The sequence below is a fragment of the Otolemur garnettii genome, unplaced genomic scaffold (genome assembly GCF_000181295.1).
Source record: "Otolemur garnettii isolate 467f Iridium unplaced genomic scaffold, OtoGar3 scaffold00001, whole genome shotgun sequence".
Lineage (NCBI taxonomy): Eukaryota > Metazoa > Chordata > Mammalia > Primates > Galagidae > Otolemur > Otolemur garnettii.
The window spans coordinates 9108848-9124454 of NW_003852396.1; the positions used below are offsets into that span (position 1 = coordinate 9108848).

The following is a 15607-nucleotide window of genomic DNA, read 5'->3' on the forward strand; positions in this document are numbered from 1 at the left end:
AGACAGTGGAACAGGCTCTTGGAAGATGTGCTTTGGTTTTCCTTCATTTGTGGCCTTGATCTGCTTCTCCCTCCTGGAGGGTCTGCCCAGGTCTCTAGGCTCCCACAAAGCAGCATCACTCTTTCTCTTCCAAGGAGGGAAGTGCATTATTTGAGGGGGGAGGGGAAGACAGAGGGGTTTGAACAGGCAAATTCTCTCAACTCTGCAGTTTATTACTGTAATGTGGTTCCTTCAGGAAGGGCACAGGTCACAGCTTCAGCTCAGCTTCTCTCCCCCCTCCCCTGCCCCCACCCTTGGGTCTGGAGTGAGGGAGAACAGCACATGATAAGCCTCTTTCCTGGATGAACACGAATTGTGAACAGAAAAGGTGTCTCTTCTTACTCCAGTGACATCAGTATCTCACATCAATAGCACACCCAATGGTGGGGTTCAAATTAGATGAGGTGGGGTGTGTGAGAACCCTTAGAAAGGAAATGAGACTACTCAGAGGTAAGTTAGCATGAGTGAAGATGGTAAAAACACAGGGAGAGTTCCTTGCCAGTGTTTCAGAAAGGCCGGCATTAAGCTCTCAATTACTGAAATGGCAGACGGAAGTAAGAGTTGCTCTTGGCCATGTCAAGTTGGGCAAAATGGAAAGGGTGGTGGTGGAGATGGACGATGGGCCTAGGGAGAATTCACTTCCAATCTAATCTGATGCTCTCTCATCTCCCACTGGGCTGTGTACCAGGTGCTGGGAGTACAGGAAGAGAACAGAGCTGCCTTGTCTCAAGGACCTCCCAGGCTGGGGAGACAGGTCCATCATGACTCTGCAAAGCATGAAGCACTGAGGCTGTAGGCAATGCCAAGCACAGGAGGGGCATCCAAATCAGGGAACGAGGACAGGCAACTCAGGAGAACCTACTGCAGGGGATGCTGGAGCTGAGTTCTATCTAAATAGAAGGGACAGGGCAGGGGGACAGAGAAGAGCACCTGAGCAGAGGCCTTTAAAGGACAGTGCAGGTGCTGCAGCAGAGAGGCAGAGTGGGGGATGCACTACAGGTCTCCCAGATGGGCGGGGACACGATAACTCCTGTGGCAGACAGAATCCAAGGTGCCCTGCAATGCCCTGCCCGTGCAGTGTGCGGAGACCTCTGACCTGATTCCATCGGAATATGTATAGGTGGGGGGATTTTGCAGATGTGATTAAGGTCTCTAATCAGTTGTTTTGAGTTAATAAAAATGAATTCTAGGCCAGGTGTGGTAACTCATGCCTCTAATAACAGCTCTTGGGAGGCCAATGAGGGAAGATTGCCTGAACCCAGGAGTTTTGAGATCAGTCTAGGCAACATAGTGACACTCCCATCTCCATAAAAAGTTTTCAAAAAATTATCCATGCATGAGGTAGTCCCAGCTACTCAGAAGGCTGAGGCAAGAGGATCATTTGAGCCCAGGAGTTTGAGGCTGCAGTGAGCTATGAGGTACCACAGCACTCCAGCCCAGGTGATGGAGCCAGACCCCATCTCATTCTGCCAAAAATCTGAGGAAGCTTAGAAGCAGCTCCTTCCCCAGTCAAGCTTCCAGATGAGAAAGAACCTGCCTCCATCTTGGCTGCAGCATTGGGACTCTGAGCAGAAGACCCGGCTCAGCTTGTCTTGACTCCCTACCCAGAAAACTGTGGGATTATAAACGTGTATTGTTTTAAGCTGCTAAAGTTTGCAATAGTTTGTTATGGAGCATAATCCAAGGTTCCCGGATGTGCCTGCCATTACTATTAATAGATACCAGGCACTATACTAAGATTTTGCATGGCTCTGATTACCCACGACAGTAAATTGCACTAATTAACCATTGTATAAAGGAGTCCTCTCGAGAGAGCTGGGCAGGCCAACTCATGTTTAGAGCACACGGTCCCTATTTCTTCTTCCCCAGCTGAGGCAAACAATCCTCAATCAGAAAGCATGTGATCTCTGCTTTAGAAATTCCAGACTCTGTGGGCCCTCAATCAAGGACTTTCTTCCTTTAGTTACCGCCAGCTGGATTTTAGCAAGTAGCAATGGAGTCTACTAAATGCTATGTGTCCAGCAGAGAGAAATGAGCCTCAGGACGTTCTGGGACTCATCTCCTATTATGTCTTACATAAAATGACTCTCCTTAAAGGGAGGGCAAGAAGTACCAAGACATTTTTCATTACTCAAAGAAGTTTTATTTAGGTGGATACAAACAGTGCAGAACCAAAACATCATCTTGTCTTTATCTATAGACATAGCAGCCTTGATCTTCAGCCTTTAGCTTGCTCTTTTAGGGTTTTTTTTTTTTTTTTTTTTGCAGTTTTTTTATGGGGGGGGCGGGACTGGGTTTGAACCCGCCACCTCCTGCATATGGGGCTGGCGCCTTACTCCTTTGAGCCACAGGTGCCACCCTAGCCCGCTCTTTTAAATGAAAGTAAGCATGGCCAGGAGACAGACCATGGCTAAGTGACTTTGTTCATAGAAACATGAACTACAGTAGTGATGACCACCAAAATGCAGAGCTTTCAAGATTCTTGTATTTTTTTAAGGATTATTTCTAACACTGATTTGTTCTCATCTTGGATCTTTGTGGAAACAAAACCAAGATGGTCTGATTTTGTAAAGTCATTTTTCATCTGTTGGCAGCATTCTTATAAGAGACACAGCAAAAGAATGTATGTTTTCCTTTAAAAGTTTTAGAGAAAGTTGGTCATGAAAAAGAATTTAAATCATGCCTAAAGCACCACTTTACAGAATACCATTAAGTTGTAATTATCGTGCTTTTAAAAAGCCAACTTCTTAAAGAGCAGCTGATGGCTTCAGTTTTTGTAACACTGTAGAATTCTGCAAGGACTTTTTCTCCCCTCTGGGGGGCAGGGTAAAAGAAAACAGTCCAGGCATGAGAAACTTCCATAGCTTTCAGAAACTTAAAGAACAATCACTAATTAAACTGCATGCTTTAGTGACAAAGTATTTTTACAGCTAAAAGAACACACAGACATGATACATTTCATTTGAAGTAGGCAAGACAACCAATCACAAATTAACATCTATTATATCCCACATACGACACAGTATCATTCTTGTCAATCTTTTTAAAGGTTTTACTTTACTCGTGAAAAACAGTGCCAAAATGCCAATGATTGCTCAGAAGGAGCCATTTCATCTCATTTCCCTCAGTTACTGATAATTGCACATTTCAATCAACATCCCTTCCAAGAGGTTTATTCTGGGAAATTACTGAGACTGGGACCTTTAAAACTTCAATTTCCTTAATGACTACAAGTCAAAGTTGACCTTGTATTGAACTTGGGAAATGGTCATGACTTGCTCCACAGGACAATCCCTAATGTGGAAAACTATTTATTTGCAGAACTATTCCTCTCTCTACCAAGTGTCTAAATGGACCTCCTATCCTCTTCTGTCCCAGGGGACCATTTGCCTTTTAAAATCAAATCACACTTGACAACAAACAAGGATTTATCCTAACAGTTTATTTGTTGATTCATTCAACAAATATTTACAGAATGCCTAGTCTACACCAGGCACTGTTAATTTAGGAGCTTGTGCTATAGTAGCAGATAAAGACTCCCAGCTTCACAGATCTCTCATGGACCCTGGACTGACCACAAGTGAAATAAACCAAACATGAACACATTTAAAAGAGTCTAACCATCCGCCTCTCACAGCTGACCTGACTGCCTGCCGTGTGGCCAGGCAGTATGCAGGACACAGGCAGCTTCTCCCAACAAAGCCTATTCATACAAACGAGACCTGTGCACAGCACAACTGTAAAGCAGGACAAGGCATTTTATAAGTGTTATGCCCATCCTCCCCATATTCCAGACATGCTGAGCAGGCACAATTAACTTGAACCTGTAAGATCACGCCTCGTGGCCAGGGAGAAAACAGCGGTCCACCGAGGCTGCCTGGTCATTCTAGGCCTGCCGCTCTACTCTGTCTCTGACTGACCCTGTTCAATCTCACTCTAGAAAATAAAGGCAGTTACTCAAAAGGAACAGTTCCCTCCACGGTATGCAAACATGACTTAACTAAGCAAACATACAGCTCAGTCTTACAGCTGGAAGGAGTTTCTCAACAGCAAAGGGAGCCAGGTTCTCTGCCCTGCGGCTTCCTCAGCCCGATAAAGACTATCATCACCTCTGCAGACACATTAAATGTGTGTGTGTGTGTGTGTGTGTGAGGAGAGCATCCACAGCTCTAAAAATATTTGTAAGGAGGCTTGTAACCCCTCAAAGTTTAGGAACCTCTACACCGGAGGTCTCTCTCTGTCCCTGTGTAAAATTTAAGGTTTGGGGAAACACTTCTTTCAGAACAGAACGGTCTGTCCTTTCTAGCTGCAGCACTGTTGCTATAAGCCTGGTTCAGCAGCCTTACAGTGGTTTACTAGGGAGATGTGAGCAGGAAACACAGTAACTGAGGAGGGGTCATTTAAGATCTACCTGTTCCATTTTATAAAGCAATGAGAATTTTACAAAAGCATTCATTCCTCCCACCCCCAGGAAACTGGCTCCTCAAAAGTCGTCCTCCAAGCCAACAACTCACAGTGGATAGAAGAGTTAACTTTCCTAACAGTAATTTTTTCCAAATAGAAATGTATCTCTAGACATCCATCTTAGTCCTGTTACTAATCAGCAACTCTGAGTACCCACCAGGAGTGTTCTCCCCATCCCTATTCTCTGCAAGTATGATTCCAAAGGCAACCGGAGCCCTTACTGTTCAAAATCACTATGATTGGTCTGCCCAGACTTCATGTGGCTAAAGAACCTTAACAGGGTCATCTGCCTCTAGGAAAAATTATAACTAGACTCAAAACCATCTGTTACAGAAACTACAAGAGGGAGAGAAAAAAAAAAATACCATGTCTCCCAAGAGCATACAGCATTTGATAAGCGTTCCCGAGCAGAGCCTTTTCTGTGGCTGTGCCTTCTCCTTGACTCTGAAGTCCTCAAAGATGGCACCTGCCTATTCTTATTGATGCACCCAGCCTATTATAGGTGCCTGGGACATCACAGACCCTCCTGGACATTAGGGAGCCAAATTATACAAACCCTTGATAAAAGAATTATGTGTGGTGGGGCTTGGAGGGATCTTGGTCTCCTAGAATAAAACACCCATTTCTACCACTTCAAAATATGAACCAGGGGTAGTCTACAGGGAAGATGAAGCCCTTTGAGAACAAAGAAACAAAAAAAACATATTCTAGAAAAATATATTTCATAAATCTTTTCAACTTTTAAAAAGAAGTCAGTGTGCAGAACTGAGATGAAACATCTCAGATACGATGATATAAAAATGTAGCAAAATCAATTATTTAGGTTACTGTAATTTCTAAGCCACATTATAATTCAACAGTAATAAATATCATGTAATAGAGAATAATTTAAAGCACTGATTACAACCTTGATATTTATCACTAGCTTTCAGAAACTCTCACAGAAGAACAAATAAATTTTGCTTTTCTCAAAATTCTGAAAGGCAGACAGCAACTTAGGTAACTTCTGCCCTTCCCAACACAGTAATTTGATTACAATAGCTGCCCTAAGAGTCAAAAGTAAACTTTGTGGTTCCTGAGGATTATTCACTTAAGCTATGTGTTATAAACTGTCTAAGAATAAAATGTGAGAGTCCATAGATGTTAAAGATTTCTTTTTTGTATAAAACATGAACATCGATCTATTTACATGGTCAGAATTAGGAATGGTGTTCTACATATTCTGTCAGCCTTAAATGTTTATGAATGACGTCTGCATTTGTCTCATCGAGCCATTTGTAACCTTTATTCTATAATTCTCCACCAATGCTAGAATGTTCTTACCAAATGGCCTCAATTCTAACACTGAATAAATTAAAATGAATTTTTAAAGTCGTGCTTAAATATGAACAACATAAATTTCTCGGTTGTTCCGACTCCAAGCATACCATAAAAAGCACAACAATATCACGTATGTGCAAATGTCCCTTACTTTATATATTCTAGGTTCTGTTAATCTGATTAAGTAAAATTTTGCTCCAAATGCCTTTGATAACAGAAGAATATCCTGTAGAAAACATTTTGAAAGTGACTAGATTAACTTCTGCAAATTCAGATTTCTTGATGGGGCTCTTTTTGAAGCATTCTTTCCTGAATTGAAGCCACTGTGAGCATCCCTTGTTTGGTTTTTTTTGAGACAGTCTCACTCTGTCACCCTAGAGTGATGTGACATCATTTATCATTAGCTTTCAGAAAAAATGTGGCTTTCATTTATCACACAGCTCACAGCAACCTCAATCTCTTGGGCTCAAGTGACCCTCCCGCCTCAGTCTCCCCAGTAACTGGGACTACAGGCTCCCATCACTGGGTCTAGCTAGTTTTTCTATTTTTAGTAGAGAACAAGGTCTTACGCTTGCTGAGGCGGGTCTCAAACTCTTGAGCTCCAAAATCTGATCGCCTTAGCTTCCCAAAGTGCTAGGATACAGGGGTGGGCCACCACATCCAGCCTGAACATCCTTTCGATTCCATCTCCTTAACTACATTTTCAGTCAGAGCAATGCAAGGGACTTCTGCCCTTCAGGGCAGAGTACAGCAAACAGTGGTTATGTGTATAGTGTGTGCAAGTTCATCAGCCAAACAGATAGGTCAGTGTAAAGAGAGCCTGAGTGTGCAAGAGCCAAGGCACCAGACTCACACCCAGTTTAACACTGCTAAGAAATGGTCGACCTGTGAGCCAGTAAATGCTTTTCTCATCCTATAGTCATTGGAACACATAAGAGATTCATGTTAAATTACATCCTGACTTGTTTATTATTACTTTATAAAATCAATCTCCCAGAGTGCTCGCTCTCTAGCAGCTCTGGGTCTCATAGCACCATGGGTCCAGAAAGATGTTTCTTGAGGCTCTCAAGGGGCTGCCTCTCTTGGCTACTCATCCGTGTCCTACCACTTTTCATGTGATGAGGACTCACACAGGTATGCTTGCTGTGGGTTACCTATCTCCGAGTCACTTCTTCTGGGAAGTTCATACACCATTCTTCCATAACATTTTCCTTAGGGACTCAACAAGACGCCTACTGAAAACCATTTACTGCAAATCAGCTGTGAACCCAACAGGGCTACTTTAACTAAAATAAATCCCATGTTACAGAAGTCACAGATTTGAAGTTTGAGAGAAAAAATCATCAGCAAGAAGAATCCAGAAGTCTCTGTCGTACATTCTTCTCTCCATTATTTGCTCTAGTTTCACTCTGTAGGTCCAGACCTGCCAAAATTGAAAATAAATATTTAAGACAGAAGGGTGGCAAAAATTATCAATGCTAAGCAACTTCTGCTAAAAATCTCTCTCATATTCTTTGCATTACCACATTTTGCTTTTTAGCCTAATGTTCATCCTCACACAAAGACTTAGAAATTAAACAACCTTATGCTGAATGATAGTTGGGTTCAGGAAGAAATAAAAGAAGAAATCATAAAATTCCTCAAGTATAAAAACAATGAAGACACAAGTTACCAAAACCTGTGGGATACAGCAAAAGCAGTCTTAAGGGGGAAATTTATCACATTGGATGCCTACGTTCAAAAAACAGAAAGAGCATGCATCAACAAATTCACGAACCATCTTATGGGATCGGAAAAAGAAGGACAATCTAATCCCAAACCCAGCAGAAGAAAAGAAATAACCAAAATTGAATCAGAGATTAATGAAACTGAAAACAAAATAATCATCCAGAAAATTAACAAAACAAAAAGTTGGTTTTTCAAAAAAATAAATAAAATCGATAAACCTTTGGCCAGATTAACTAGAAACAGAAAAGTAAAATCTCAAATAACCTCAATCAGAAACGATAAAGGGGAAATAACAACAGATGCCACAGAGATACAGAGATCATCTCTGAATACTACAAGAAATGCTGTGCCCAGAAATTTGACAATGTGGAGGAAATGGATCAATACCTAGATTCACACCCTCTCCCTGGACTTATGCAAGAAGAAATAGGTCTCCTGAACAGACCAATTTCAAGAACTGAGATCAAAGAAACAATAAAAAATCTCCCAACAAAAAAAAAAGCCCTGGTCCACATGGCTTCACACCAGAATTCCATCAAACCTTCAAGGAAGAGCTTATTCCCATACTGCAGAAATTATTCCAAAAAATTGAGAAGGAAGGAATCTTCCCCCAACATGTTCTATGATACAAACATTATTCTGCTACCAAAACCAGGAAAAGACCCAACTAAAAAGGAGAACTTTAGACCAATTTCACTAATGAATATGGATGCAAAAATTCTCAATAAAATCCTAGCCAATAGATTATGGCTACACATTAAAAAAATCATTCATTATGATCAAGTAGGTTTCATCCCAGGGATGCAAGGCTGGTTTAACATACCCAAATCCATAAGCATAATTCACCATATCAACAGAAGCAAAAATAAAGACTATATGATCCTCTCAAGCAATGTAGAAAAAGCATTTGATAAAATTCAGCATCCTTTTCTAATTAGAACACTTAAGAATAGAGGCATAGGTGGCACATTTCTTTTTTTTTTTCCAAGCTGTATCCTTTCATTTGCTATTAACTAGAATTAACTTTTTATATATTTATTTTTATTAAATCATAAACACATAGATCATATATACATTCACATTTCTTAATCTGATCGAAGCCATCTATGACAAACCCACAGCTAATATTATACTGAATGGAGTAAAACGGAAAGCTTTTCCACTTAGAACTGGAACCAGACAAGGTTGTCCTCTATCATCACTACTATTCAGCATAGTGCTGGAAGTTCTAGCCAATACAATCAGGCAAGAGAAGGAAATAAAGGGCATCCAAAATTCGTGCAGAGGAGATCAAACTCTTGCTTTTTGCCAATGATATAATCTTATACTTAGAGAACCCCAAAGAGTCAAAAATCCTGGAACTGATCAAAAAGTACAGCAATGTCTCAGGGTGTAAAATCAATGTCCATAAATCAGTAGCTTTTGTATATGCCAGTAACAACCAATATGAGAAGCTAATTAAGGACACAATTCCCTTCACAGTAGCTTCAAAAAAAAAATGAAATACCTAAGAATATACAGAACAGAAGAGGTAAAGGACCTCAACAAAGAAAATTACAAAACCAATTACCAGAAGATATTAACAAATGGAAGAACATACCATGCTCATGGTTGGGAAGAATCAACATTGTGAAAATGTCTATACTACCCAAAGCAACCTATAGATTCAATGTAATCCCTATTAAAATACCAACATCATACTTTCAGGATTTGGAAAAAAAAATTCTTCGTTTTCTATAGAACCAACAGAAACACGGTAGAGCCAAGGCAATTCTTAGTAATAAAAACAAAGCCAGGGGTATCAGCCTACCAGACTCTCGGCTAATACTACACAGCCGTAGTGACCAAAACAGCATGGTATTGGCACAGAAAGAGACATAGACATCTGGAACCAAATAGAAAACCATGAGGTGAGACTAACCTGTTACAGCCATCTGATCTCTGATAAACCAAATGAAAGCATGCACTGGGGAAAAGAATCCCTATTTGACAAATGGTGTTGGGAGAACTGGATAACCACATGTAAAGACTGAAACTGGACCCACACCTCTCACTACTTAAAAAAATTAATTTAAGATGGATAAATCCTCAAAGAAACTGTGGGGAAAACATTTGATATCAGCCTGGGGAAAGATTTCATGAAGGAGACGTCTATGGCATTTGCAACAACAAAAATACACAAATGGGACTTAATTAAACTGAAAAGCTTCTACAGCTAAGGAAACAACAACCAAAGCAAACAGACAACCTTCAGAATAGGAAAAGATATTTGCATATCATGAATCGGACAGAAGCTTGATAACTAGGATCTATAAAGAAATCAAATTAATCAACAACAAAAAGACCCCACAATCCCATTTATCACTGAGCAAGGGAGATAAATAGAACCTTCTCTTAAGAAGACAGACAAATAGCTAAAAACATGAAAAAATGCTTATCCTCCCTAATCATCTCAGGAATGCAAATCAAAACTACCCTGAGATATCACCTAACCCAAGTGAGAATGGCCCACATCACCAAGTCTCAAAGCTGCAGATAGCTGGCATGGATGTGGAGCAAAGGGAACACTTTTACACTGCTGGTGGGACTGCAAACTAATTCAGCCTTTTGGGAATGAAGTATGGAGAACCCTCAGAGAACTCAAATTAGACCTCCCTTTTGATCCTGCAATTCCATTACTAGGCATCTATCCAGAAGAAAAAAAATCCTTTTATCATAAGGACATTTGCACTAGACTGTTTATCACAGCTCAATTTACAGTCGCCAAAATGTGGGAACAGCCTACATGTCCCCTAACCCAGGAATGGGTTAACAAGTTGTGGTATGTGTATACCATGGAGTACTATTCAGCCATTAAGAAAGATGGAGACCTACATCTTTTGTATTACCCTGCATGGAAGCAGAACACATTTTCTTAGTCAAGCACCACACGAATGTAGAAGAATCAAATGTACTCAGTTCCAATATGAAGGCAGTGATGAGCTAATACAAGTGGGGAGGGTGGCAGAATGAGCAAGTAAGGAGCGGGGAGGAGGCACGGGGTTGGGGAGCCACAGTGTATGGCACACCCCTTGTGAGCAGGACACAATTATACGAGGGACTTTATCTAACAAATGCAATCAGTGTAACCTAACTCTTTGTAACCTCAATGAATCCCAAATAATAAAAAATAAAATAAATCAACAAACTTCCAGTCCATTTTGAAAGAGAAAATCAGAGAACAATAGGCATGAAGGTCAGGGGTGCACAGAGAGAAGCCAGTAAGACAAGACAAAAACAAACAAGAAAGACACCAGGGAGGAGCGCTGGCTTCAGAGGCAGGGTATGACACAGAGGGTGAGCCAAGGAAGACAGAACCTCCCGTGGAAGCAAAATGTTTTTCTTCTTTGGAAATTTGGGGTTTCCCCATCTTTCCCCATACTGAGGGGTTCCACCTGAGATCACACTTGATGGGCAGGGGAAAGCTGTCAGTACTGCTAAAAGGCTGCTATAAAATCACTGTGTGGGCTCTGGCAGCCTCCGCCCGGTAACACTAACCCTACCTTTGAGCTCTGCCATCCGGTTCCCCTGCTCCTCTCCCACCGTCTCTGCAGACTTGGGGGTTTTGCCATCAACAACGTCCATCTTGATCATGCCCAGGTTGGTCAGGAGTAGCAGTGGGTCGATCCCCTGACCACTGCTTTTAATATTCTCCAGTACCTTAAGACACTTGTATGACTTGAGCTCACTAATATTCTCCTCTAAGAAAAGATTGTAGAGGCTCAAGTCGTTGTACCCTTCAGACTTGAAATGTAGAACATCAAAGGTAGGCAGGATTTCGTATACCGTGAGGACATCTGTCTTCTGTCTGAATGGAACAAACAGCGTGTAGATGACCACAGGGGTCAGCAGGACATACACTATAAAGTTGATGAAGCTGAGCAACTGGAAGATGCCAACTGCAATGAGTTTGCACTGAAACTGGTCAGGGACGGTGCTGTCATTTCTCAGGATCCCTGACTTGATGCTACACACAAACTCGTCTGAAAGTGAGGAGAGGCTGAAGTAATAGCCCAGGTAGACACAGGCTAACAGTATAATGGTGAGGGTTACCAGCCGGCAGCTGATGTACTTGATGATTAAATAATTAGAGTTTTTCTTTGTCTTCAAGTACTGCTCCACAATTGGGTACTTGAAATGGCTTTCAGATATCTCCCACAAACTAAAAAGAAAAGGAAACAAAAATAACTTAAGACATTCGCCAAGACCATCTATTATGAAAAGCATAAACACACCTACCAATGTCACACTAAAAATCTCAAAACACCCGCACCTGACTACCTATTACTTCATTACACTATTAGAGAATAAAATCAGGTTAGGAAAAAAAAAAAAAAGAAAAGGAAGAAAGGAATAACAAAATACTTTCTTCCTTCACATTTTAAAGATGGCTTAATTAATGAGTTAATATTTGGGAATTCTTAGTAAGTGCTAAATGTTTGTTAAATGGATTAGTTCCTGAATAGGAACTGCCTTTCTTTTTGGTTAAACTGTGATTTTCCACTAAATATGCAGAATAAGGTAAAGAAGTTTTCAGCCCAGCTCTGTCTATGCTTCCTACAGGCAGGAGGTGGGGACAGCTCAGCAGGTGAGGGCCTGATAGACACAGCTCAGGTCCCCTTCTCCCATCTGCAGCTGTAGGGTAGCAATTCATCTGGGAAAAAAGAGGAAGGGGAGGTAAATAAATGCCTTTAGTTAATAATGTTGTTCTGAGGGTTAAATGAGGTAATGTACGTAAAGCACTCAACACAGTGTCTGGGATCTATCAGTGCATTCAAAAACTAACAGCTATTCATATTACTTTTCCTATTATTGGTAACAAGGACTAGAAGGAGAATGTTCCAGGCAAGGCACTACTCACTTATTTCCCATTTCTTTCACATCCTTTCTCTAAGTTCAGTTGCTGGGAAATCCTCTCTGCTTCTTCATTAAGGAGTAAATCGATCAAAGCAAGCAAGCTTCACATAGTACCTTGGGCAGCTCCCCCATGAGGACATTTCAGGAGATGAGAGAATGATTTTCACTCAACAAAGGAGGGAGTTGGGACAGAAGACAGGTGCTGAGACCGAAGGGTAAGGGTGACATCTAGGGAAAGCGAGTATCCCTGGCTCCCATGAGCCGTCACTAGGTAGATGACACCCTTCCTGCTCCCAGCCCAACTCTAGGTCTAGGCTGGCAGGAGAAGGGCAGACAACTGGTACTGCAAAGCTGACGAGCTGCCTGCTGGGGCTAAGTTACCTTTGCCCTACGTTCTCAGTGACACCTGGGACTGGGCAGGCTCCATCTCGCAGGTCGAGGTCCTGTGCACTCCTTGCAGCCTTAATTGCACGGTTGTAAACTTTGTCAAGCTCTTCCATGATGAACTTCAAGTCAGAGCAGAGATGGGGAGCAGCTGCGAAACGCCAGAACAGAGTGGGCAGGTACAGGAGGATTGCGAACAGCAACAGGATGTAGGGGAAAAACTGCAGAGGAGAGAGGAGCCATGGGATTAACGGACCTCTCCCCGCCCCTGCCAACACATACACTACAGCCACCCACGGCGCCGAGAGCTCCGCTCATTCTTACTCACTTTGAGACAAATGTGTGTGCTTACAGCACTTGTGGAAATTGAGCTTGTTACCTAAATGACTTCTTATGGCTAAATTCACTTCTCTAGGGATTACTCCACACTGGTAACTATCTTTTTTTCTTCAACAGACATTAATTTGAAATAACTGGCAACTATGTGGTGATACATGACTTCTCCTTTCTAATCATAGAAGGAAAAGGGAAAATAAAATTATTCCCATGATTCCCAGTAATCTCCGAACAAAATCCCAATTAAAGAACAGGTACATATCAGTAAACATCACAATGGCTTTTGCTGGGTTTAATTTTTATGGTCTTAAGAGGCATCTGAGGCTTAGGATTCTCTGGTTTACCTTTTTGGAATCTGGGATAATGCCAAAAATAAATAAATAACTTCACCCAAAACAAATTAGAAAAATGTTGGCTTCAGTGATCTAGGAATGATTCCAATAAAACAGCTGAAAGAAGTAATTAAATTCACAGAATGCAGAACGAACCTTCAGTCCTAGAACAGACCTGGAGGACAGTCCAACACCCTGATTTTACGGCTGGACGAGGTGGGGTCCTGAGAAGCCAACCACAACAGGCAACAGAATTGTGAGGACAGCATCTGGATGTGGGGTGCAGCCTGGTAACCAGCTCTACTGGGCGCTAGGGAAAGGCCTGGCCTTGAGAAAAGATTTAGGAAGACCATGGACCTTGGGCAGTGAGAACACTGAGCCTCTGACCTTTCATTTCCCTATCCATGAAATGGTCATGTCATGCAAGTGTCAGAAAGATTAAAGGGGATAATTTACCAGAAATGCTTAGTGTGGGCCCTGGCAGGTGCGAGGCACTAAAACATTCCAGGTGAACCAATAAGAGAGCTAGCTTGGTGGGCACGGGACCTTTAGTCTTCACAACAACCCTGACACGTCCTGTGTGGATGGCTCCACTTCACAAGGGGAAAGAAGAGGAGCTCAGAGCAGTTCCTGGCTCCAGCTCAGAGACCTGGTGAGAAGCAGAATATGACCCCTGTCCCCTCTGACCCAGAACCAGGCTAATACACTCTAAATGACACTGCTGCTCTGGAGAACTTCTTACCTTTGGACTGGTCTAACTTCACAGTTTCTCAGAGCTGTAACTGACAGAGACCATAATGACCTCAAGGTGACATGAACCCCTCACCCCAAGCATCTCTGGGAGTGGGTAGCAGATCCCACACCACGGCCCTCACTGTAATTCCAAAAGCACAGAAAAGTTGCAGAGACAGTGCGGAATGTCCCATGTACTTATCAAGACCAGAGCCGACATCAGCACATCGCTATAAAGTCAACTCAGGCTTTCATTTAGATTTCAATCCATCACTGCTCTTTTTCTACACCCAGATCCTATCCAGCATATCCACTAGGGTGACATCATCTCCTTGGTTTGGTAAAAGTTCCTTAGTCTTTCCTTGTTTTTCATGAAAAATAATTTTTTTAGACCCTAAGTTATACTATAGCTCCAAAAAGGAAATGGTTCTCATTAATATACTCAAAATATTGAAAACAGGCTGGGTGCAATGGCTCATACCTGTAATCCTAGCACTCTGGGAGGCCAAACTGGGTGCTTGAGCTCAGGAGTTCTCAATTAACTGGGGCAAAAGCAAGACCTTGTCTCTATTGAAAATAGAAAAATTAGCTGGGCATGTTTGGAAGGCCTTGCTCTTGAGCATAGGAATTTGAGGTTGCTGTGAGCCAGGCTGACACCATGGCACTCTAGGCTGGGCAACAGAGCAAGACTGCCTCAAAAAAAAAAAAAAAAATTCACACATGCTTCTTTATTAACACATTAAATAGCCTCTAAACAAATGGGTTAACAGTTACCATAACTTTGAAGTAGTAACAAGTAAACAATATTCCAAAACATCTGTGATTTCTGGGGTGATAAACTCACAGGTATGGCTAATGCCACTATGGATAACTGCCTACATATAATCTTTTTTGACATTACATTTTAGTTAAAAGTGAATAATAAACAAGGCCATCGTGTATATTCCTATCCTAATTCTATCATGGACCCACACTGGGGACCTCTGCCCCAGAGGAAAGCAGCAGCACAAATGGCCCTGAACTTGGCAAAGGCCTCCCCAAGACAGCTGCCTCACTGTGGTGCTCTGGCATGGGACAGGGTTTCTCAGAATGACTGACCCAATTTGCACGGTGCCCGTCACACACTGACACTCACAGCAGGCTATGATTAGCGACATTTTGGCTGCCTAATTCCTGGCTGCCTGTAGGGAGGAGCAATGTTCGCTTACTCCACCCTCACTCACTCTGAAGGGTGCCCACTAGTCTACAAACGTGAACTGCACGCCACAGATGGGTGCTGCTTCCATGACCAGGAGAGCCAGGCAGTTTTCTCTGGGAAGCATGGGGAGAAAACAATTTCTAACTTGGGCTTGTGAAATATTTTTATAAATCACAGT

General features: G+C 42.0%; 1 protein-coding gene across 1 annotated transcript in view; it reads right to left on the reverse strand.

Moving 5' to 3' along the window:
• Nucleotides 1-7063: 7063 nt before the first annotated feature.
• The window catches only part of PANX1 (pannexin 1), a 47716-nt gene continuing 39172 nt past the window's right edge, over nucleotides 7064-15607 (reverse strand). The window contains exons 3-5 of the mRNA XM_003780818.3: nucleotides 12829-13052; nucleotides 11094-11752; nucleotides 7064-7246 (exon numbers count right to left, since the gene is read on the reverse strand). Coding sequence (XP_003780866.1) covers nucleotides 7167-7246; nucleotides 11094-11752; nucleotides 12829-13052 — 963 coding nt within the window. The 3' untranslated portion in view covers nucleotides 7064-7166. The remainder of the gene's footprint in view (nucleotides 7247-11093; nucleotides 11753-12828; nucleotides 13053-15607) is intronic.